The sequence below is a fragment of the Girardinichthys multiradiatus genome, chromosome 1 (assembly GCF_021462225.1).
Source record: "Girardinichthys multiradiatus isolate DD_20200921_A chromosome 1, DD_fGirMul_XY1, whole genome shotgun sequence".
In the NCBI taxonomy this organism is placed as follows: domain Eukaryota; kingdom Metazoa; phylum Chordata; class Actinopteri; order Cyprinodontiformes; family Goodeidae; genus Girardinichthys; species Girardinichthys multiradiatus.
The window spans coordinates 49,190,891-49,216,481 of NC_061794.1; the positions used below are offsets into that span (position 1 = coordinate 49,190,891).

Consider the following 25,591-nt stretch of genomic DNA (forward strand, 5'->3'; position numbering starts at 1 on the left):
AAACAGAAAAGTAACCTACAGAACATTTATATTAATTACATTTTTACAACTTTAACATTCATGTTTTATGTAAAAGAATAAATATTTTATATTTTACTGTACAGTTTTCACTTTCAGGAATTTATTTCTCCAAAACCAAGAGAGGTGAAAACACAATCTCTTCAGATTATATTAGAGGGTCATCTATATTATAACCAGAATTAATATTTCATAATTTTACTGTAAAGGTTTGGAGAAATACACAACTACCCCAAATGTAGTATAAAACAGTCCATGTCAGGCAGATGGCATCCCATAATCCTGTGTGTTGTCCTCACAACCCGTGATACTTCCTGTCCTGTGCAGTTCCCTCACCACACTGTCATGCTGAGACACAGAGTGCTTTCCACCGTGGCTCTGTAGATATCTGTAAGCAGCTGAGGAGATGAAGAAGAGCTGTTGTTGTACCTTCTTCAACAGGTGAGGGGCGTTTCTAGTCCAGGAGAGGTCAGAGGAGATCTGGATGCTCTTGAACTTTAACCTGTCCAGACCACTTCCCAGGATCTCATCGACCTCACCAAAAAGAAGCGTTTGTGGTACTTTGTTGGGGTAGTTGTGTATTTCTCCAGAAACCTACAGTGAAATTATGAAATACTAATTCTGGTTATAATATAGATGACCCTCTAATATAATCTGAAGAGATTGTGTTGTCACCTCTCTTGGTTTTGGAGAAATAAATTCCTGAAAGTGGGACAAATGCATATAATGGTTGAGCATTTTGAGGTATTTTGACAAGATATTTCTCCAAAACTGTACAGTAAAATATTAAATATTTATTCTTTTACATAAAACATGAATGTGAAAGTTGTAAAAATGTAATTAATATAAATGTTCTGTAGGTTACTTTTCTGTTTTCCTCTTATTTTCTCAACCGTCACCAGGATCTGGTCCTTTCTGCTCCATTAATGCATCTTGTATGAAGCTAATCTTTAAGAGAGAGCTGGTGTCGGCTGACGTCACCACGTATTTCTGACTGTCGGCTCAGTTTTCTTCTGTACAGTTGATGTCTCCTCACTGAAGCGACGCTGCAAACCCTGCAGTTGGACCAGAAGTTCAGAGGTGGAGGGATCAGAGTCTGCTGCTTAAGTCAGCGCTAACCAATAGGGAAACGTCTTACAGCGTTCGTCTTTAGGCCCCGCCCAGGATGTTCATGTTCCCAGAACTCAAAATTCGTTGAGTTCAACCAAAAACAGAGAGCGTCAAAACCAAAAGAGAGAGTCATAACCAAAGATTTTTGGCACAAAATAAAAATAAAAGTTTATGTTTTGCAAATAACTTTTTTCTCTTCGTGAGAAAAAATGAGTCATTTTAATCAAAAACAGTTTTATCAAACAATTTTATTTCTCCCCAAAATAAAATATTCCATTTAAAGAAAAATAATCGTTACAACTTTGAAAGTTTTGATCACAACTTAATATTTTTTGATTGAGATTATTTTTTTGTTTGATTGAATAATATTGAGACTAATTTAACTCCATACTGGTGTCAGGGACGGAGACCTGTCTCCTCAGTAACCTGCTGGGTATTTTCCACTGAAACTGATGGGTGCTGGGGGGGCTGGAGGGCCCGGGGTGGTTCTGTGTAAATCCACATGGTCTCTCCACAGCCCGCGGTCCAATTTATTATCTACACACTTTATACACTACAATGTTTATAATGAAAAGATATGACAATAAAACACACACTGTAAACATTTGTTCAATTGAATATGTTCATTTTAAATTGTGCTGTGATGGTATTCATCATATGGACAAAAATCCCAACCAGGGGTGATTCTAGGGTGTGACCTTTAGGGGGGCGCAGGTCCCAGTGAGAAGCTGAGACTTTTGATCTGAACAATAAAGTTTAATGTCATAAAATCTGATCTCTGATGAAGCTTCTGCATGCTCTGATGTGGAACTATCTGCCCTAATCACCGATTTCAGAGAAGGTGCCGTCTGCAGTGACTGAAGATGTGATAATACTGCTGGAGAAAACGTGCAGCAGCAGACAGGTCACCAGGTCACCTGTGCTGCATAAGGTGATATGTGTTTATGTTCATGTGTGTCTCATTGTGTGTTTATATGATCTGGGGGATAAAGAAATGAAAGCTGGATTGTGAACTGAAAATTTGAACTATATTTAATGTAAATATGAACATTTCCAAAAACAATAGTTATTGTTATAAAGTTTCTGTTCTGTTGCATTGATTTGCTTAACCTAAAATACCAACTGAATCATCCCTTCACACTTCAGTAAAGATGTAAACTTTATTAACCTGAGGAAGAAGCCAACTTCTCTCTGCACCAGTTTAACCATCAGAATGCAAGATCCCAGCAACACTTTCAAAATAAAAGCCAGTTTCAAAATTTATAAATTTGTACATAAAAGTTTATAAATTAGGATTTGTTTGCAGATTTAAGACTAATCAAAGGAGGATCTGATTAATACTAACAATTATACTTTAATTATTTGGACTAATTATGGGATGGTATCAGCTCTACATGCTTGTTTTAAGCTGCTGGGATAATTTCTACACATGCTTGAAGTGCAGTGGTTGTGGGCTCATGCTGTTTTTCTCACTAATGCACTTATTGGCAAAGTGACTGGGCTGTAAGCACTGTGGAGGATAAGCCCCAGCTAACAGGAGAAACTGAATTCATGTTTCTGGAAGTCTACGATGTTTTTAAATAAGCTACAGAACTGGCACCAAGAAGAGGTCTCAGTGGGAGTCATGCATTGTTAAAAGTTTCCAGAATCTGCACAAATAGAGACTTTGCATATTTTAGTGTGTCTGGGAGGGTTTAGTGTTGAGGGGATCAATAGCTTGTGCTTTTTGTGTGCAGAGAAAGGCAGAAGTGGAGGAACTGCAGCAGATAAACAGTGCGAGGTTTGTTCACTCCCTCATGACATGTTTTCATGACCATTAAAAGGTGGGATGTCGTCACTGAGGTTTCTGCTCAGCTCTCCCGAGGTCCCACCTTCATGTTTCAACCAAGCTTCAGGGAAACATCAAGGAGGCCAATGGTTTCCAGTCTCACTTTATTTTTTTAGAGCAAAGGATTAGGTAAGAATTTAAAGTTTATTTAGATGGAAGACAGTAAACGTCTCTGGGTAGAATAATATATCTATCTTCATAATTATGACATCACTGAATGCTAGTCAAAGGCAGAGGAGACACAAAAATTAGAAAAATATTAAAAAAACAAAGAGCACAAACAACCAACAAAATGCAGCAAAAGCACAACTGTAAACAAACACAATATTAAACCCATCCTAAAGTATACAAGTGGGAAGACCTGAAAGGGTTTACTGCAAGCTATATTAATTCCTGAGAGCAAACAAGAACCTCTCATGGTTCTGTTGGACCTCCTTCGGTTCTTCTGTTCAGAGTTCAAATCAGAGTTCAGCCACTTATGGACAACTGTCAAATATTCAGCTCGACCCAGCCACGGCGGGGTATGTATACCACTAAATCTTGATTATGCACATTCTGTACTTCCCAGGAATTTGGGAAGCACTTTGCCATCATCTAGTGGTTATGCCTAATTTGCATACTAAATATCCATTGTATCTGATATGTTCAAATTAAAAATCTCTACTTAATATATAATCTGATTAACAATAAAACAGATCTTTTTCTAAAACTGTAAAAAAGGGAGAAAGGTGTTAATAGACCATAAAAGGTTTTTAAAGCTCTGAGGGGCCAAACACACAACTCTGAGGAACTCCTCAAAGTTTGATGCGACCCAACAGCTTGTCAAGAAACAGCCCAAGAGTTCTAGACTTCATTCAAGTGTGGTTCTAGGTTTCAGCAAATCAGATGCTTTAACAGTTTGCTGGTTTCCTTCTTATTCTGCTAATCAGTGAAATTATTCCTAAAGGTTATCTAATTAAATGTTTGCTTTAAACTAGAAACCTTTTACTGATATTTTAATTTTCCAGCTCGGGATATTAGTTTTTAATTTTCTGCTTCGCTGGTTAAAAATATTTAGTTTTTAGCAGAAAGTTTCCAATGAGTCTCATAATTAAATCTTTCCAGTTTCCATTAAAGGTGAACCTCTGGATGTGAGGAATTTCTTCAGTGGCTGAGTTCATGGTTTGAGCTAAAAGCAGAAAGTTGTTAACATTTAATCTACAGTCCAGGTAAACGTCAGCAGAAAGCCCAGAGTTTCAGTATTTAGGAACAGCCCTGATCATGATCACACTCCCTCCCAACAGCGTTTGGATTCATTTCCTGACAGATCTGTGCAAAAACAAAGCAGCTGAGAATCTGGATAACAAACAAGATACATTTTTTAATTTCAACTTTAGAAACAAAAGACAGTAATTAGATTTTGGCAACTCAGATCTGTAACAACAACCCTCAGTTTCTGATGTCTGGTTCCTTAAACCGCTGATCCGTAAACATTTAAACATGCAGAACACGTGGATTCATGGTGATGGATGGATGGAGAAGGAGGACAACTTGGTCTAGATCTTGGTCTAGTTAAACTCCAGTGTGCTCCTTTATCCAGCTCCGGAACTCCGTTATTCGGGTGTAGATGCCAGGTTTGTCCCTGAGGGCACAGCCTTCGCCCCAGCTCACCACGCCCGCCACAAAGATCCGCCCCCTGGGGTTGGTGATGGCCAGAGGCCCGCCGGAGTCGCCCTGAGGGGTCAGAGTAAGGTCAAACTTTATTAGGTCTGCAGGTTCAGGTTTAGTCTGACGGATCAGCTTGGAAACGGATGCTCAACATGAGGACTGCTCAGACGTTTAGAGAAAATCCACTGATCCTGGTTCTGATGAGTCAGAAACACTTAAAGTTACTCACAAATGTATTCATATCCCTTTAACTTTTCTACATATGTGTCAACCACAAACTTAAGTAAGCAAGTAAGTAAAATTTTATTTATATAGCACCTCTCAAGACACAGATCACAAAGTGCTTCACAACACTAATACAAAGTACAATTGGAATAATATATTTATAAATGTAAAATAGAAGATAAGATCAAATCAAAAATAAACTAACCAAACGCAAGCCTAAAAAGATGAGTTTTTAGCTGTTTTTTAAAAGACGCCACCGAATCCACAGTCCTTATACAGAAGGAGATAGAGTTCCAGAGACGGGGAGCTACTGTTGCAAAAGCTTTATCACCCTTAGTTTTCAGCCTTGTGTGATGTACAGCCAGTAGGACTTTATCACATGACCTCAGAGACCTGGGGGGATTGTACGGATATAAGAGTTCACTGATATAAGTTGGGGCTTGACCATGAAGATCTCTATAAGTCAGAACCAGAATCTTAAACTGAGCTCTGAATTTAATGGGGAGCCAGTGCAGCTGGATGAGTAACGGTGTGGAGTGGGAATACTTAGAAGATTTTGTCAGAAGTCTAGCAGCAGCATTCTCAACAACCTGGAGACGTTCCAGGTAGTTTTTGCTAAGACAGGTAAATAAAGTATTACAATAATCCAAACGTGAGGAAATGAATGCATGGATAGTAATCTCAAGTTCAGAACGTGACACAATGGGACTTAACTTAGCAAGGTTACGTAAAGGATAAAAACAAGAGTGAACCAGAGATTTGATGTGGGTATCTAAGGAGAAAGCAGAGTCAAAGGTTACACCAAGGATCCTGATGGAAGATTTAGTGAATTTGCCAAGAGGACCAAGATCTTCCATTATCCTGGGTATAAATCTATCAGGGGCACAAACAAGGACTTCAGTTTTTTCATCATTAAGTTGGAGAAAGTTATCAGCCATCCAACTTTTGATAGATTGAAAACATACAATCAGCAACTATAACTTAAAAACATGTTCAGGCTTAAAGGAAATATACAGCTGAATATCGTCAGCATAACAGTGATAAGAAATGCCCTCAAACGTCCTACTCTGACACCCCTAAATAAAATGTAGTGCAGCTCACTGCCTTCAGAAGTTCCCTGATCAGTAACCAGTATCCAGTTGTTCTGTTTCTGGCATCAGAGGTTCTTTTGAGAACATCAGAGAACAACCACTATCATGAAGTCCAAGGACCACAGCAGACAAGGAGAACGTTCAGGTTCAGTTTAAAGCAGGATTAGGTTCTACAACAACATCCCAAACCATGAATATCTCCCAGAGCTCGGTTCAACCCATCATCTGAACATGGTGAGAGGATGGACCACCTGCAGACCTACCAAGACATGGACGTCCACCTAAACTGACAGGCTGGAGAAGGAGAGGATTAATCAAAGAAGCAGTCGAGAGACTCATGGAAACTCTGGAGGAGCTGCAGAGATCTACAGCTCGTTGGGAGAATCTGTCCAAAGATAATTAAACCATGTTGTCCTAGAAGAAGTCCTGTTTGCAGTTCTCAGGGAGACACAGCTGACATGTGGAAGCAGCTCTGAGCAGAACTGAACATTTCTGCTACAATGAAAACTAACAATGCACGTGTTATAGAAATTTTAGTGTCTTGCTTGATTTGATCTTTGATTCTCTACAGGAACTGACAAAAGTATTAGAACCCCTCAGTGTTGATCCATTCTTCTCTTATTTAGTCTTAGAGTAATGGTTTCTCAGCCTTCTGCTTGCAGCTGTGTGAGATAATATGTACGCCACACTTTTAAGATTATGTCCAAGTGTGAGACCCTCTCTCTGGGTCTCATGAGAGTCACCTTGAAAACTGTTGTAGCTTCTAGGAGAACCTTTGCTTTGTCTGGTCAGAATGATTTGGCAGCACTACTGAGAACTTCTCCAATGCTGTAGAAAACCCTTCTCTCTTGCAAGATTAAAATAAAGCTGATTCTGAGGGACAATCATCGGTCTCCGTCTTGGTAAAAACTAATTTTTCTACAACACATGTCATCCTAAACAAACCATCCCCAGGGTAATCCATGGTGGTGGCAGCATCATGCTTTGGGGAGCTGATCAGAGGTGATGAGAAGATGGATTGAGCTAAGTCCAGGACAAGCAGAGATGTTAACAGGAAGCTGCTAACATCTCTGCTCTGCTTTGAGTTGGACTGTTGAGAAACAATCCCAGAAAACCTCTAATGTTTGTGGTTGGAACGTGACTAACTGTAGCAGGGCTCTGTAGATACCTTCAGGCTGAAGGAGCTGACTGATGCCGAAGAAGGTCCAGAGTCTTTCATTAGTGACTGATGTGAAGACCTGAGACTCACTGTCCGGTTCTCCTCCAGCTACTTTCCATGGATCAGTTCTTACCTGACAGGCGTCCACGCCTCCGGTCAGGATCCCGGCACACAGCATCCTGTCGTTGATCCGGTTCTCCAGCAGATCCTTGCACACCGTATTGTTGATTATCCGGACCTGTGCTTTCTGCAGAATCTTAGCACTGGCACCTGAAGAACACACAGAAATGGATCCAGTTTATCGTTGGAATATTTCTTTCTAAAGTTATAATGTCTTTACTTCGTTCTGATGTTTGCTTCAGCAGGTTTCAGAAGAAGTTCCTGCAGCAAACCTGTCTTTGAAGCAGCCATTTTTAGCAGTTTTTTGTATGAAAGTTTGTTTCTTTAATCATGATCCTCTCCTGCTCATGGATATATTTACAATAAATCACATTAATACTGGTTCTGCTTTTGGACTCTGTTGGGACCCACAGCCATGGATTTCAACATTAAACTCCGGTACGAACGCTTCTGGAACTTTCAAAATAAAGTGCATTAACCTTCTTCTGGCACAGCCAGGAAACGGGATAACTGCAGACTTCCTGTGACGCCACTACCCAAATAAAAGCACAGCTGTTGCTACATCCGCCCTCTTCCACACCGGTGTTCATCAGGATAGGAGGGAACAAAGCGCGTTGATGTCTCTTTGCTGGCAAACAGACATAAACTCTTCAACTGGAACCAAGGAAAAAATAAGATCATTGATCATATGGAAAGATAAACCTGTGAAGCAAACGGTCCCAGAGAAGTTCTCCACGTCTCCCAGTCTGGAAGGAAGACAGCAGAGACCCCGTCACCATGGTAACGGTAACGGGCCGTCTTTCATCCACAGCTACGGAGGTTAGCTGTGGGACACCAAGAAGGCCGGGTACTCTGCACTACCACTCGGCTCGTTGGCTGAAATGATAGTCAGAGACCTCTCCCCAACCCGAAGGTGCAGGGATACGACCCTCTCATCCACCGGGGTAAACCCCAACACGAGACGGCTGAGCTGGGGGGCAACAAGCAAACCCACACCAGCCCGCCGCCTCTCCCCGTGGGCCACTCCAGAGTAAAAGAGAGTCCAACCCCTCTCAAGGAGATGGGTTCCAGAGCCCACGCTGTGCGTGGAGGCGAGCCCGACTATTTCTAGTCGATATTTCTCGACCTCCCGCACAAGCTCAGGCTCCTTCCCCCCCAGCGAGGTGACATTCCACGGGTCGGGCCGCTGAGGTCTCCACCTTCGTCCGCCACCCAATCCTCTTTGCACCGGTCCCTCACGGTTCCCCCTGCAGGTGGTGGGCCCACTGGGGGTGGGGGTTTTTCAAACCTAAAAACAGTAAAAGCGCTTTAAGTGGAATAGAATATTGGATCAGCACCAGAACAGCAGAAGCTGACTGTCTCCCGGTGGTTTAAATAAATCGGAATCTGAAGATGTTTAAGTCGAGTTCTCCAGCTGCTGGTGCTGATCAGAGATCAGCTGATCAGGACTCTGAAGCGTTGAGCAGCACTGCTGCTTGTTCCAGTCTTAATACACCAACGTGGTGATGTTAGAGGTTCTGTTTGTCTCCAAGAACTTTGGTCCTTCATAAAAACCAAGAATAAAACAACCAAGAACTGGATGAGATGTCTGTAATGATGCGGATCCAACTTGGATCTCTGGTGGTAGAAAAGATAACCAGTACTTCTTCAGCACCAGTTAGGAACTGGCTCTAGCACCAGGCCTGGTTGAGAACTGGAAAGCTCTCGCTCCAGCGCGCTCAGAGTAGGAACTCCAGATGGATCTAATGGATGAGGAGAGGTGAATCATTCCCACACAGAGTTTCAGGCCATGATGCTGCTTTCATCTGCTGTTTAGAGAACGTTCCAGAACAAAGCTGTTGCTGCATCAGAATCTCTTGAGCTGAAAACAATTCAATGATTTGTTGTTTCACTTAACTTCCAGACTCCTCAGAAAGCTTCAAGAGCTTCACAAGCAGAACTAAAACCAGAATAGGTGGAGACAGATGGAGCATAACGCCCCCTGCTGGTTAACAGGTACCAAACACCAGTGCTTGGCAGATTGAAAACTGAAACATCTATGCTCTGATAAATGTATGAAAACAATGATCTGAGCTCCATAAATGCTTCAACCAGCAGATAAAGCTACACCCTGTGGTTCAGAAATACACATATTTGTCAAACACACTTTCTTCTTTATGATAAATATTTCAGGTTCTGTTTGGAACTGGGACCATCATCTCTGCCTCAGTCAGAGGTTCTGGTCGGCATCGCCTCACCTCCCTCCACCGTGGCGCCCCAGCCGGTGATCCACGCCTCTTGGCCTGCTGGAAAGTCGTAGGTGGGAGACGGCAGGCAGATGGGCCATATGTACTGGTTCAGGGTGAGGTTGGAGTCCAGCTCTATCAGGGCAATGTCGTTATCAAAGCTTATGTGGTCAAACTTCTCATGGACAATGATCTGCTTGACCTTCCGGGTCACCGTCCACTCGTTGGTCTGATCCTGCACATGCAGCCCCAGGAAGGCCTCCCATTGGCTGGCCTGAGCGAACCTGCAGCAGATTCATGTCGTTAAACATCCAACAGCACATATGGATAAAGGCTGTTAAAGGTCAGGATGGTGCAGCACCACCTACTGTATGTCCAGTGCATGACCACAGAGAACCTATGTTTCAGAGCATTTAAAGGGGTGTCCAGGTCCAGTCCTGCAGAGCTACTATCCCGCAACTCGGACCCATGCCATGCTCATCAGAATCCAGTCCTTCAGCTCCGCAGAGACCCGGTAACGACACATTTACTTGGTTCAGGTGTTGGAGCAGGGATCCAGGATAGTAGCTCTCCAGGACTGGACCTGGACAGCCCAGAGTTAACTGCTTCGTGGTGAGTCAGAGGTCAGAAAACAGTCTTTTTTTAACCAATCAGAGAGCTGATTTACTAACCAATCAAACCCTGGCCGCAAAAACCTAAACAGAGAAACACGTTCTGTTTTCCTGAATCGGATCAGTCCCAGTTAGCAGCTGTTTCCATCATGCTGGGTTCTTACTTGTCCGGGAAGCAGTGGGCGGCAGTGAGCAGCCAGCGGTTGTTCAGCACCGACGCTCCACACGTGTGTCCCTTCCCTGTGATGTGGAGGCTCACCTGCCAAGGCCACTCCCCCTCCCGCGACACCTGGCCGCCGATGATCCGGGAGCTGCGAAACGGCGGAATGCCACACTCTGTAAATACACAGAGGTTAGCGTGTGTGTGCGTGTGTGTGTGGGCGCGTGTGAGTGTGTGTGTGTATGCTGAACCCACGACAGTCGGCCTCATCAGAACCGTCCTCACAGTCCAACTCCCCATCACACTCAGGGTTCAGTTTGCTGATGCAGCGGCCGCTCCTGCAGCGGAAGGTGAAGTTGGAGCACTGCAGCCACAGAGCTACAGGGCGACAGAGACGATGTCAGTCATGACACACTCAGAACCCACCGGTTTCTGCACAAACAACTCATTTAAGGTCCATCAGTCAGCCTGAACATGAGCACCACAACCACAGGTGGGATCTAATGCTACATTGTGGTAAGTGTAGGACAGTAAAGTCAAATATTACAAGTATGTTGTGTAAGCAGAGGTAAATCAGTTTAAATCGGTTTATTTAAACTGCCTGTAATGTGGAAGCTGGTTCTGGATCTACAGCTAGCAGCAGAACCGCAGCATTTTCAACTGCCCAACAGAACTGGAGGCAAACTAAATGTGTTCAGCTGGAGCAGAACCTACTTCTGATGAGCTTCACCCTGCTGAGGTTAGAACAGCAGGTCTGAGCTCATTTAATGCAGCTGATGACCTTCTGCTGCTGAACACAATCAGATAATGCTCAGGAGGACATGAGTTCACATCTTCTGCTGTTTGACTGGAGCCACATCAGGTTTGAGCTGCTGCTTCAGCTCCAGGATCCAATTACGTTCAGAACTGCAGAACATCTCTGAATGTGGTCCATCCTGCAGTCTGAACAGACTAACTGGAAAATCAATGTCCTCTAGACGTCTGGTTTCTTACATTTTTCACACCTGGACTCGTCAGAACCGTCACCGCAGTCGTCTTTGTTGTTACACAGCAACTTCTTTGAGATACAACGACCGTTTCTGCAGGAAAACTCTCCATCAGTGCATTTCACTGAAGAGAAGAAGAAACATCATGAGCTCAGAGCAACAATCGGATAATCAACACTGAGCTGCAGTGACATCTTTCTGTTTCATCAGAGCTACACAAACATCTTTAATTTCCTTTTGAAGAATGTGGTTCTGCAGGATGTTTCAGAGAACTCACCACAGCCTTCTTCATCAGAGTTATCACCACAGTCGTCGACGCCGTCACATCTCCAGAACTTCTTTTTACATAGACCGTTTTTACATTCCATCTGCATCGCCTTGCACTCTGAGACAGAAAACCAACAAGGATCAGCTCCGTCTGCAGCTTCTCCAACATGAAATGAATGTGTGAAGACCATGGTGGCAGACGTGTGAAGAAGGATGAAGGGATGTGAGAATGAGTGCAGATTCACTTCAGTTTATTTATAAAGCACCAATTCACAACAAATGTTGACTGAAGACACTAAATATAAAGTCAATCCAGTCATACAGATTTACTCTATTCCAGATTGATTCCAGATTGATTCCAGATTGATTCCAGTTCTGAAACATTTCAGGAAAGTTTTTATTATTTCAATTAGTTCAAAGTTTCCATCTAAGGGAACCCAGCTGGTTTCATCAAGCCACTTGCAGCAATCCCTCCTGCTGAGTGTGCATGTGGCTGCAGGAGAACTCCCCTGTAACAGGAAGAATCCTTCAGCAGAACCAGAACCAGGCTCCATGTGAGTGGCTCTCTGCCACAAGCGACCGATGTGTGCACATATTTGGACTCACTGCAGCTGAACTCGTCACTGTTGTCTCCGCAGTTATTAAAGCCGTCACAGTGTTGGGTGGTGTTGATGCACATGTTGTTGCTGCACCTGAACTTCCCGGGACAAGCTGGTCGAGAACATCAGACACTGAACACAAACGGCTCAACCTCTCTGAAGAACTGAAATGTCTGAAAACATCTGCCTTACGATTGGTCGGGATGAAGGCTTCGTACTCAGCTGCGAACCCCTGGGAGACGTGTGACGGGTCAGATTTGAACTGGATGGTCATCTTGTTGCTCTGGCTGGTAAACATTGTGGTTTTTAACTCATTGCCACACAACCTTCAACACAGACAGGAGATCCAGTCAGGTTCTTTGGTTGGTCCACACTGAACCAAACTAATAAGAGTTATGTGAAATGAAGAAGGTTTGAGATGTTCCGAGATGTTGGTTTGAATCTGACCTTTAATTTAACTGATAAAGAAATTATTCAGAATGAACATTTTCAGCTGTCCAGTCTCCTCATCTCCAGCTTCTCCACCCTTTAATCTTCCAACAGCTAAAGTTCTCTTACTTCTGATTGTTGATCTCCACGTAGTCATCCAGACAACCTGGTGTGTCCTTCCCCACAGCAAACTTCTTGAACAGAACCTTCACAGCCCTTTCCTTGGGAACCTGGAAAATAAAACGAGTCTGTTCTAAAATATGATCCCAGTATTCCTGAAGGAGCTGCGGGTGAAATGATGGGAATGTTATCCTGGAAAATGACAGGAAATGATCATAAATAGATCCATTAGTCAACAAGAGCAGAACCTGAGGGAAATACACGGCTGTTTGGGTTTTTAGTCCAATAAAAAATGTTCTGACCTGGAACGTCTGCAGGGTCTGTTTGTGTTTATTTAGAAGGAACAATGGGAATAATTCCAGAACCTGGAGTCCTGCAGCTTTAACTTATGAAATTTCCTTTAATTGAATCAGTCGATAATCATTTTTATTATCCCCAAAGTTGTGCAGCACTTTTGATATAAAACAGTCAGAATGAAACCATAGAGGACAGAAAACCGTCCTTCAAACCCGGTCATTTAAGATAGTTGAGAAATGTTCGAACTGACGTAGTCTCATACAGGTGAGTGAGGTTACTATGGTTTATTCCAGCATTTTCTGTACATAATTCAGTGATATTCTGAACTCTATTCTTTTCAGATCAAATATCCAACCCTGTCAGATCACTGGATCATCAGGAGTGTTGAAGATGTCCTACAGAAGATCCTGCTGCTGAAACAGGTCCAATCCTGTGGAATAAATACTTTAAACCATCTTTCGTCAGCTGGGTCTAAACGGTTCCATCCCAATCCTGAACCCAAACCATAAATGTGTCAAACAGAAATCCACTAACTGGAGAACTTTTCCTGCTTTTCCCACTGGAACACTGGAGTCATTTGGACTTACCTGGATGTCCCAGGTACAGAAGCTTTTAGGGGGATAGTTGGCAGGGAATAACGGCGAGGAGAAGGTTCCTCGTTCTTCAATCAGCTTCCCTCCACATTCTGAGCAACAGAAACAGACCAAAGATCAGATTGGACCAGAAACTGCAGCTACAGACACCAAATCCCAGTAGAACCCATGGAGATTTAACATGATGAGATCCAAACATGGTTTAACAGACAAAGACACAGTCAAGTCTGCGATGACCCGATGGTAAAATGGACGGGTAAAAGTAACCATAGTTACAAACTGAGCCTAACTGGACCTCTTCAGTCCAAAATTCAGTTTTCTGTTCTGTGAGAAAAACGTTGAAACATGAGTGAAAGAATTCATACACTTATTTATTCATGACATCGTTTCTACACAAAATATCAGAAAGGAACAGAACTGGTCCATGATGGAGCCGAGAACGTGGTTCTGTGGTGAACTGTGAATATGAAGCAGAAGGTCAAAGCTTCAGAGCAACACGTTGAGACGAGCTGCTGAAAACTGAAGAACGTCTTACCTCCATCATCTGCAGGAATCTGGGAGTAGAAAGCTCTGAATCCAGGGAAGTTCTTCTCCTTGTTGGTGACCAGCATCACCAGCATGACGTTCCCAGAGGACACAAAGGATAAGGAGCCATGAGGGTAACCACACTGTCTGTAGGGAGAGACGGAGACAGGTGAGATCAGACTTCAGGAACACCCAGATCATCTGGAAACCCACCTTATTGGACCGAGCCAGGTTGGTCTGCAGACCTGATGGAGGATTTATAATGAGGAGAGAACATTTCAGAGCTCCACGTTAGAAAAACAACAACAAAGTTTTGACTGAATGATGAAGCAGGGGCTGTACGGAAGGAGAAGGTGGAGCTGGTTCCATCCCAGATCAGCGCTGATGTGATGAACACCAGGCAGATTCAGTGGAGAAGATGTTTTTCTCCTGAAACATGCGAGACCTCGGCTCTGGTAACCCATCCTGTGGCTTCTGCTGGAGGGGTCAAAATGGAGACCACTTTCCAGAACATGCTGCTTGCAGCTGATTTGGATTCTGTTCAGGTTCTGGAGGAACTTCTACCCATCTTCACCAACCTCTGGAGGCTGTTGAAGCTGAGGACTTGATGTTACTTCAATAAATTGGGTTTAACCTTCCCACATCAGGACCAAATTCAGAACCAACATCTGAGCCAGAACCAGAAGTTTTCTGTTTTCTCCTCCTACTTCATCTCGGACCTCGCCCTGTGATGTCACACACCTGTCAGTCGCTGCTGAGGTGATGAAAGGAAAAACCAAATCTGGGACTCACTCTGTGAGAAGTCGGGGCTCGATGGGCGCCAGAGAGTCGTAGATCTTGATGAAGTCATTCTGACAGTCGTCTTCCAGGATCAAAGTGTGGAAATCCAGCCGGATCCTGTGTCCCCGGTCGGCCCGAAGCCTCCACTTCTGGGACATGCTGGGTGGATAAGAAGTGTCCGGGAACCCGGGAGAATCGATGTGGCCGGATTTCCTAACGTGTACTTCTATGGAATTCCTCTCTGAAAATTGAATCATGTTTAGATGAATGTTTCTGCTCCGTCGGTCAGTGCAGATCAAACTGGATCTGACCCATTTCCTCCTCCTGACTTGAAACATCAACGTTTCAGGAGAACCGGAGCCAATGTTTTGTTAAAGTATGAAGGATTTCTCACCAGATATGTTCATCCTGGTCAGCCGTGGATCCAGAGCTGCCAACACACAGGAAAATATGTTATAACAGAAAAAAAATTTGACCTTCAGAACCAACAAACTGCTGCTCAGGTCCATCAGCTCATTATGAGCAGAACATGTTCAGCAGGAAAGAAGGGCTCTCTAAGCTGTTCTTGGAAACATTCTGGAGGTGAAGTGTGAGAAGATGTCCCATTTTCTCTGAATTAATGGGACTTCACTCAGAACTCTGAGCATCTGACATCTACAGATGATCAAATTTCTCCAGTAACTTCCTCCCAACCTGAAGGTGGGAACTATGATCTCAGACTTGGAGGAGCACAACCCTCTAGTTGCCTTTTCATCAACTGTAAACTCACTGCAACTGGTGGTTCCTAGAGTCTCTAGAAGTAGAATGGGAGGCAGATCCTTTAGTTATCAGGCTCCTCTCCTGTGGAACCAGCTCCCAGTTTTAGTCCGTGAGGCAGACACCCTGTCTACTTTTAAGGCTAGGCTTAAAACTTTCCTTTTTGATAAAGCTTATAGTTAGAGTGGCTTAGTTTATCCTGAACTATCTCTGTAGTTATGCTGCTATAGGCTTAGGCTGCTGGAGGACATAATGACCACTTTCACCGTCTTCGCTACATTCTCATACTACTCTCCAATTTTGCATTATTTGCTGTTATTTCAGCTTTTAACTTTGTTCTCTCTTTTCTCTTCCTAGAAGCTACACCTGGCCTGACTCTGTGTCTACCTGTGACACCTTTCTGGAGAGGGGCATCGTCCAAGCTTCTGCTGGCAACAACTTAATGCTCACCTTCTACAGATGATCCACATAGCCCTGTCTTTTAGTGTTTAACCCTTTCTCTCTCCTAGACATGGCTACTGACTGAGCTTCTACTGTAACTAACTCTATGTGCTCTCTTTCAGACTCTAACCTTGAAAACTGGATCAGAGTTTATCTGTTCTTTCTTTCTAGATGAAACGACTAAAGGAGCTACATCCATTAACATTTACTTTTCTTTCCCATAGAAAGTACTCCTGGATCAGTGCTTCTTTGTTCTCTTTGTGTCTCTGCTCTGTTCTCTCTAACCTCCAGTCGGTCGTGGCAGATGGCCGCTCACACTGAGCCTGGTTCTGGTTCTGCTGGAGGTTTCTTCCTGTTAAAAGGGAGTTTTTCCTCTCCACTGTCGCTACATGCATGCTCAGTATGAGGGATTGCTGCAAAGTCAACACCAGTGACTGTCCACTGTCTCTACATGCTCATCCAGGAGGAGTGAATGCTGCAAGTCACTGACTGGATGCAATCTGCTGGGTTTCCTTAGATAGAAAAACTTTTTATCCAATTTGAATAAATAACTGAATCTGACTGAACTGTTCAATGGTTACGATTAATAGGAATGAATGAACCTGACTGTTGTGAAGAATCTTGAGACGACATGTGTTGTGATTCGGAGCTACAGTGCCTTGTGAAAGTATTCGGCCCCATTGAACTTTTCAACCTCTTGCCACATTTCAGGCTTCAAACATAAAGATATAAAATTCTAATTTTTTGTGAAGAATCAACAACAAGTTGGACACAATCATGAAGTGGAATGAAATTTATTGGATCAAACTTTTTTAACAAATAAAGCACTGAAAAACAAACTGACTCCAGAAGTTCAGTGAGGATCTCTGAATGATCCAATGTTGTCCCAAATGACTGATGATGATAAATAGAATCCACCTGTGTGTAATCAAGTCTCCGTATAAATGCACCTGCTCTGTGATAGTCTCAGGGTTCTGTTCAAAGCGCAGAGAGCATCATGAAGACCAAGGAACACACCAGGCAGGTCTGAGATACTGTTGTGGAGAAGTTTAAAGTCGGATTTGGATACAAAAAGATGTCCAAGCTTTAAACATCCCAAGGAGCACTGTGCAAGCAATCATATTGAAATGGAAGGAGTATCAGACCACTGCAAATCTACCAAGACCCGGCCGTCCCTCTAAACTTTCATCTCAAACAAGGAGAAGACTGATCAGAGATGCAGCCAAGAGGTCCATGATCACTCTGGATGAACTGCAGAGATCTACAGCTGAGGTGGGAGAGTCTGTCCATAGGACAACAATCAGTCGTACACGGCACAAATCTGGCCTTTATGGAAGAGTGGCAACAAGAAAGCCATTTCTCAAAGATATCCATAAAAAGTCTCGTTTAAAGTTTGCCACAAGCCACCTGGGAGACACACCAAACATGTGGAAGAAGGTGCTCTGGTCAGATGAAACCAAAATCAAACTGTTTGGCCACAATGCAAAACGATATGTTTGGCATGAAAGCAACACAGCTCATCACCCTGAACACACCATCCCCACTGTCAAACATGGTGGTGGCAGCATCATGGTTTGGGCCTGCTTTTCGTCAGCAGGGACAGAGAAGATGGTCAAAATTGATGGGAAGATGGATGGGTCCAAATACAGAACCATTCTGGAAGAAAACCTGTTGGAGTCTGCAAGAGACCTGAGACTGGGACGGAGATTTATCTTCCAACAAGACAATGATCCAAAACATAAAGCCAAATCTATAATGGAATGGTTCACAAATAAACTTATCCAGGTGTTGGAATGGCCTAGTCAAAGTCCAGACCTGAATCCAATCGAGAATCTGTGGAAAGAGCTGAAGACTGCTGTTCACGAACGCTCTCCATCCAACCTCACTGAGCTCCAGCTGTTTTACAAGGAAGAATGAGCAAGAATTTCAGTCTCTCGATGTGAAAACTGATAGAAACAAACCCCAAGAGACTTGCAGCTGTAATTGCAGCAAAGGATGTCGCTACAAAGTATTAATGCAAGGGGGCTGAATAATATTACACGCCCCAATTTTCAGTTTTTATTTGTTAAAAAAGTTTGACACATCCAATAAACTTCATTCCACTTCATGATTGTGTCCCACTTGTTGTTGATTCTTCACAAAAAATTTGAATTTTATATCTTTATGTTTGAAGCCTGAAATGTGGCAAGAGGTTGAAAAGTTCAAGGGGTGTAATGGAGAGACTGTAAGGTGCTAGTCTAGGTTTAATCACCAAGTTCATACTAGGGTGCCGGCCAGAGCACTTCTTAAGGCCATTCAGAGTATGGGTCAGAAAAGGGGCTGGAGACTGATCCAATAATTTCTTCTTCTCTTTATTTCCACGAAATATATGAGGAGGGGATATTTGTATGTGTATGTGTGGTTTCCTATAAAATAATAAACACAACTTAGGTTATAATGATAACATATCCATAAATTATCTTAACCAATTACTGTCAACAGACTGGTATAAACAGCATAAAACAAATAAAGTTGGTCAATTAAAGATTACAATATCCCTCCTCCTCATTACATCATAAACAGAGCATTAAACTACACATAGACAGATATCTCAAATGTGTCAAGCCACTGTCAATGTTAATGTTGCACTTCCTGTAGCGGAAACGGCATGGCGCTCTTATTGTGAAATGCCATGCAAACTATTTCCGGTTAGTGTTAACAGTAACTTCGCACAATGGCCGATAAAAGGTCAGTTTAAACTAATTACGACACATATTTGTGCAGAGATAACACTCTGGGAGCTGTACTGAACCCAGACAATGAACATAAAAGTGTTAGTCAACATGAACATAATGTATTTACACCCAAACTGCAGGCGCCATCTCTCCTGGATCCTGATCCAGGATGTGAACTGCTGGACTGAAATGCTAAGGCTGCAGATTCATGTCCACTGGGTTTTCAGCAGCAGAACCGGTCTCTGTCTGGTGGAGAAAGGAGCTGGTTTGGGGCTCACTGTGGTCCTTAGAGAACCACTCCTTTCAGGCTGGATCACTGATATAATCAAACCCTTACATCTCCTGTGTTCAGTTTGCCTTCTCATGTTCAGGCCCAGCAAGGCGGGTTCTAACAGTCCAGTTCTTCATGACACCAGAAACCAAACTGTCTGTTAGTTTTTGGTGGCAGCAGAATAGAGAAAAAGAAGCGGCTATAAAGGCCACTGATGGTTTCAGGAAGCTCCTGTAGTTCCTGCGGTGATGCTGGTAACTTCCCTCACTGACTGACAGAACCATGTCTGATCCAGTTTGCTTCTGTTCTGACAGACTTGAAACCTGGAGCGCAGATCAGGTTCTGGAATTTCAGAACATTAGTTCATGTTTTGTTTAAAAATAAAATCGAAGAAACTTCTTTAATTCTGTGTTTAGATGATTGAGCTTCATGAGCAACACACATGGTTTGGGTCTAAGGTTCTGTTTATCACAGTTCTGTAGAAGACAACTGCTGACCAAGCCATGGTTGATGTAGCCCAAACCAGCTGCTGGAAATTAGCCTGTTTGGTCCAAATTTGAACAGAACATTGTTGGATAACTGTGACGGCTCAAACCTCCAGACGAGACGCTCCGGACGGTCAGAGCGATGGTGGGATTCAGCATCAGTCGTCCCCGCTGGACCTGCAGACTTCCTGTCAGTGGCTCCAGAGACTGAATGGCTTCATTCAGTGAGGCCTCCTGGGGGGCGGGGAGCTCAAACTCCGACTCGTAATACGCCACGACGCCGTCAGGGTCGACGTCTCCTTCACTGCATCGGTACCACAGACACACAGTTAACACAGAACTGCAAACAGACCGTTTGAGGAAAGATCTCCCACCACCAGGAGTATTGTTCCAGTCTGAAGCTTTCATCCACTCATCATGTTCAAGAACTTCCCATTCAGTCAAGACTGGGGCTTAAGCATATCCCAGGTATATTGGGGTGCCTGACCGAGAGCATTCCAGCATTGTATAGTCGGCTTACTTTATCCATTCAAAACCCATTTGGACCTGTGTCCACCCAACAGGGTCCAAGTTTCAACCATCTAGCTGCTGGTCTTAGGTAAAGTTGAAGATTTTGGAGGCAGTCCTCCTTTATGATTACATCGACAAGCATGATGCTGCCACCACCATGCTTGAGACTAGGGCCAGTGTTGTTAGGTTTGAATGATTCAGGGGAAGGTCTGTATTAATGTGGACCTGTCTGGATCGGAGAAACATGGTTAGAGTTCTAATCCTTCCACCCAATATTAGATAACATTTTTGCATGGATGAGTGGACTGAAACCTCTGAGAGGAGCACATGAGCTCATCCTCGTGTTTGTGATCAGTGAGGAGGAGAACATCAGCAGCATACCTGAAGGCCTGGACTGTGGAGCCTTTAAAGTATCTGGCAAGGACTGAGTTTTCAGAGTAGATCAGTTTGAGCTGAAAGAGAAAAAGGTCACATCCTTCAGAATGTTCCACCTTCACCTGCGGAGGAAGTGACAGTGGTGCAGTGAGCTCCCATAATGCTCTGGGGCTGCTGGCCCCTCACCTGCTTGTTGACCAGATCAGCCAGGCTCCTGAACAGGCTGCTGCTGGGGTCCTCATACTCTGCAACGAAGGGCTTGTTGCCGATTCCCATGGAGCCGACGTAGACCTTCTTCACTCTGATGTCACTGCGCACTGACGACAGACCAGAAGAAAACATGAAGACCCCTACTTCTGCAGTCTGTTAGAAAAGCCACATGTTCAGGGAATAAACCTGTTGGACTTAAGCCAAACAGAGGTCAGGTTCTGTCAGTGAGCAAAGAACCCTTCAGATTCTGGACTGCATCCCTGCAGAACCAGCTTCACATGATAAAATGAGGCTGTAAACAGAGTTCAGGTTCTGTGTTGTCTCTGCTGTCAGCCACGGACTAAGGATTAATCTGCAGTTTTTCTATCTGCCAGCAGGGGGTTCTGTTCCAAGGCCCGTCTGAACTGGTGGACCCTGAAACATTTAGAAGAACCCAACCTCTGATTTCAGCTCATTTATTCAGAAAGATAAAAATCCCACATGAATTATTGTTTTTAATAAAATGCCCGGAGTCACAATGATCTCCCCCAGTCTGGTACCCCTGGAACAACACGGCAGCTGTCGGTCTTCTCCTACAGCAGTCCAGACGGTTAGAGCATCCTGAAGGACGGATCTTTACATTTCTCTGTGGATGCTCCGGCCACCGGTTTTCTACAGGAATTGTCTTTGGACTGGGATCGCCATGGAACAAGGTCCACTTTGTCTCTGTTGAGCCATCTCTGTGTTGATGGGACCACGTGTTTTGGATCAATATCTGCCTGAAAGACCCACTGAAGACTCCCAGGCTTTTGGAGTAGAAACAGGCCCACAGCATCACAGGACCTTCACTGTACTTAACTGTGGGCAACTGGAGGGTTCATTGCTGAAAAGTTCAAAATGAGTCTGACCAGATTGAAGCTCAAAGGCAACCTACATGTTTATGTTTGTGATGGTAGGCCAGAAAAGGTCATTTCCCAGCATGCCTGATGGCATGTAGATGGAGGCTAACGGTTGTAATGGAAACATGGTGACGTCTAGATGCTACTCTTTGCTGCAGGTCTCTAACAGTGATCTATGGAGATGTTTCACCATCCTCCTCACTGCAGTTTGGTTGACAATAAACCTGGATTCTGGTCCGGTCTGGTTTGTCCCAGTTCCAGTTGGTTTAAACCATTTAATTATTGTTCTGACTGTAGATGTAGATACGTTTGGGCCAGGCAGCACCAGATTTCTTGGAGACATTCCTGATGAATGAAGACCAACACACAGATGTTCTCTTGCTATTTTGAAGCGTGTGAATAAAAATGCCTCAGGTATAATTTGAACAGACATTGTTGGGAGTGAATTTTACCAGTGATTAAAAAACTGTTATTTCTTGGCTCCTCCCTCACTGAACACCTGAGGACCAATCAGAGTTGAGGGTTCTGTAACTCAACTGAAAACCCGAAGACAGACTGTGTTCTGCCATTTATTTAGTGAAGGCAGTAACCGTTTCATGAATACCATGGATGAAGCTAACCATCTCACCAATGATGAAGAACTAGAGGAGGAGGAGGGTCTTGGAGAGGACAATGGGACAATTCTGTGAATGTTTGGACAAGGACTGATACCTGGGGACTGGACTCGGCCTGTGGGCGTGGTCCTGCCCTGAAAGCCGGTAACAAGCAGAGCTGTGAGGTGTATTTCCACGTCACATAGCAGCAGAACCGGTCCAACGAGCCTAAGAGAAAAATGTTCACCATAGAACAAAATCCTCGCTGTCATCCAACCAAAACCACCTGCTGACTCAGACTCTTCTTGCAGAGACAGAAACAGATTTAAACAGCAGCTCACAGTGGAAGTGCCACACCAGCAGTCCGGTCAGCAGAGTCAGCGCGGCGGCTGTAAACAGCAGCCCCAGTCCGACCCACAGCCTCCTCCTCTGGCCCGGTTTCTTCTCCAGATGCCTAGGATCAGAGGCCTGCAGGAACTGCTCTGTGACCTCCCAGTCCTGCAGAGAAAGAGGAGAGATTTCATCCGATTCCTGCAAATTCAGCTTATTGTTATTTTCCACCTGACAGTCAGAGGTCTGATCCGACTCCTCTGGTTCCCCCAGTTTATCTGGGTCAGAAACAGAACTTTTATGAGTAGTTTGTTCCTTTTTGAAGAGAAAAACAACAGACTGTGTTTCATTTAAACAGCAGATTAGAACTAGGAAAGAACTTGAGTAGAACTTGAATAGAACCCAGGTAGAACTCAGGTAGAACTCGGGAGGGACTCGGGGAAAATGATAGCAGATTCGAAACAAACTAAAGAATATTGGAGAGTTTCATTTTTCTTTTTCATCATTTCTCCTGTGTATCTGAGCAGAAAGGGAAAAGAAGGTCCACCCTCTGTCAGGTTCAGTGGTTTAACAGGTAAATTACCTGGTTACCAGCTTCTAAGTGAGAGAAAAATAAGTACATCCTGACCACCTCCACGGGATTTTAGAGAGAACGTAACAGCCAGGAGCTGCTGAGATCATCCTCAGTGTGAGCATCCAGAGTGTTAACACAATGCCTCGGCAGGAAGACATCAGCCATGACCCCTCAACCTGGGAGGGGTTATCAGATGATCTTCAAACTATCTGAGCTCCATCATTCTACAGAGAGAAAGATTATTCCCAAGAGGAAAACATCCCAGACACCTGCCAGTCTTCCCAGGATGACTACAGCTCTGCTTTTGGGTTGGGAAGCTGGTCGACCTGAGAGTCCAAACTGCCAGCTGCAACTGGGTTCTGGACTTCCTCACGGCCAGACCTCAGATTGTCAGAATGGGAGGAATGGTTCAGCACCAGTATAACACAGGGCTGCTGTCTCAGGCCTCAGCTCTTCACTCTGGTTACCCCCGACTGTGTCTTCAATGATGCATTAATAATAAAATATGCAGATGACACGAACATCTTGAGCCTCATCAAGGGAGGAGATGAGACCGCGTACATGGAGGTGGTCAACAGCACTTTGGACTACATAAAGAAGAACCTCCTCATCCTCAATGTGGGAAAGACAAGGCAACTCATTACTGACTTTCGCAACAAGGCCCCGCCGCTACATCCTCTCTCCATCAGTGGGACCGAAGTGGAGAAGGTGGACAGCCACGTTCCAAGGCCTGCACCTATTATTGGACCCGACCAAGGGCCTCAACTTCTAAAGAGTGTTCAGCTTTCATACTAAAAGTTTTCGGTAGGGAGAAATTCTGAAACTTGCTGCGGACACGTAGCCTTCCTACATCCAGGAGGAATGGGCTCAGCTGCACGCTGGAACCGCCCAGTCCCTGCCCATAAATTAATATGCAAAGTACTAGAAATAACCGGAAGACACCAAACATGTGTCCAAATAACCATGGCAACGTTGCTGTGACAGTCACAGAGACTTTGACTAGACCATGAGGTATATTCGTAGTCAGTTACAGCAAAATAATAACTTCTTGAATGACATCAGCGACTCAAACTTGACTGCGAATAAAATGTTTGTCGGCTCGAACCCGTTTAGTTCTACAATGTCTGCATCAAGTCCAAACGGCGCCATCTAGCTGCTGCACAGAGCTGAATCAGAACTCATTGCTGATCATTGCAGGTTTGGATCATTCCTTCTGCTGCTGTTTAATCAGAGAGAGTTCACACGGCAGACGAGATGATTGCAAAGCAAGAACAATGAGGAACTAATGAAGAAGGAACATGGAGAGCAGATGGAGCAGAGTGGTCATTTCTTCTCAAAGAACAACAGGAGATAAAGATAAAACCTGAGGAGGAACATCTGACCACAGAACCTTCTGTCTTCTGCTCAGTTTGTGTTCAGTAAGTAACAACATGGTGGTGTTCATTGTCTGGGGTTGGGTTCAGAACCTGCTGAGGATCAGATCAGTTTTATTCTGTTCTAATAGAATTTCAGATGTTGGACTTCCTGTTTCCCAGCAGATCCTTCCCACTTCAATTCAAATGTGTTTACAGAAGAACCAGAAGAACACGGAGAACCATCAGAGCTGATTACATATGAACATCTAAAAGTGATCTGATCCTGAGCGGAACATCATCAACTGGTTTTACTGGATTTTCATACTGGAATCTCCAACGGAACAGAGTAAAATCGCCTGCCTATACTGGTTCTGATCAAATCCAACCAAAAAACCCAGTTCAGAGTGGAGAAGAGGTAGCAGCTTCTATCCCCGCTGAAACTGTGACGTCATGGAAGGTAACAGGTGCCGTACTCACCTGTGTGGGACTGAACTTCTGTCCAGAATCCAGCGCATCCATGACCCCACGGTTTTGGTTCGGACAGCCCAGTTTTTCGTTAATACTCTGCTGTGTATTCTCAGTTCTACCGCTCACACGGTTCCGCTCTCATGGCGGCAGCAGGTGTCTCTGAGTCCAGGTGAGGCTTGGGGGGACCTTCTAAACAGTCAACTATCAGAACTTACAGAGTTTTGAATGAGGGAGTCGGTTCGGCTGGAACTCAGACGGGGAGCTGGGTTCGGTAACCTGACTGTACAGGAAACTGTGACCAGAGAGGAGGAGTCTGCGGGCGGAGACACACCTGACAGCTGAGCTCCCATCAGCCTCTGCGCGGACAGTCACGCCAGCTGTTTTTCCTGTTCGCTCGTCACGAACTGGTCTGACGGTTCTGTTCAGAGGTCCGTACTCAGAGAAGAAGCGGACCCGCTTCAATGGAGGTCCAAACGTTCAACAATTCAGTAAAACATTAAATCATCACTTAAACCTGTCAAAATGATTTTAAATAGGATTTAATAAAATAAAATACATATTTCTGCTTTATTTCAGAGTAACTGGTCCATTTTATTTACACATGTACAACTTGGATCCTTGTGGCTGCACATGATCATCATCAGACCGAAGTAGCACCTAATAAAGATTCTAGATTTAGCTTCTGATCCTGGAGCTTTCATTCTGGACACCATAACCAGTTAACTGCTGCAAACCAGTATTGTGTGGGGACAAAAGCACCAAACCATCAGCAGAAGGTTACCCACCATGCCGACAACAATCAGTTAGCTGGACTGAAATATCTTCCAGATACAAGTTCAAG

General features: G+C 44.1%; 1 protein-coding gene across 2 annotated transcripts; it reads right to left on the bottom strand.

Moving 5' to 3' along the window:
• Positions 1-3,043: 3,043 nt before the first annotated feature.
• On the bottom strand, positions 3,044-25,187 carry LOC124868487 (suppressor of tumorigenicity 14 protein homolog). Of its 2 annotated transcripts, XM_047365850.1 has the most exons (19): positions 24,760-25,187; positions 22,365-22,521; positions 20,529-20,659; positions 20,349-20,419; positions 19,568-19,761; positions 15,185-15,220; positions 14,803-15,031; positions 14,021-14,157; positions 13,480-13,577; positions 12,605-12,705; positions 12,239-12,372; positions 12,054-12,158; positions 11,458-11,565; positions 11,188-11,304; positions 10,450-10,572; positions 10,199-10,370; positions 9,436-9,707; positions 7,212-7,348; positions 3,044-4,669 (listed from the first exon to the last, which is right to left on the bottom strand). In XM_047365850.1, the coding sequence occupies exons 1-19, from the start codon at positions 24,799-24,801 to the stop codon at positions 4,508-4,510; spliced, it is 2,526 nt and encodes an 841-aa protein (XP_047221806.1). In that variant the 5' UTR covers positions 24,802-25,187; the 3' UTR covers positions 3,044-4,507. The 2 variants fall into 2 exon arrangements, with proteins under 2 accessions (XP_047221806.1, XP_047221815.1); XM_047365859.1 differs by lacking the exons at positions 22,365-22,521; positions 24,760-25,187 and adding an exon at positions 22,142-22,310.
• Positions 25,188-25,591: the final 404 nt, after the last annotated feature.

What these genes read in the sequence shown, in the direction of transcription:
- LOC124868487 (XM_047365850.1), bottom strand. Translation starts at nt 24,801, where the DNA reads ATGGATGCGCTGGATTCTGGACAGAAGTTCAGTCCCACACAG. An exon ending in GCTGGTGTGGCACTTCCACT is followed by an intron (nt 20,660 to 22,364) that starts GTGAGCTGCTGT and finishes GTCTGTCGTCAG; the next exon opens with TGCGCAGTGACATCAGAGTG. An exon ending in CTCTGATGAAGAAGGCTGTG is followed by an intron (nt 11,305 to 11,457) that starts GTGAGTTCTCTG and finishes TCTTCTCTTCAG; the next exon opens with TGAAATGCACTGATGGAGAG.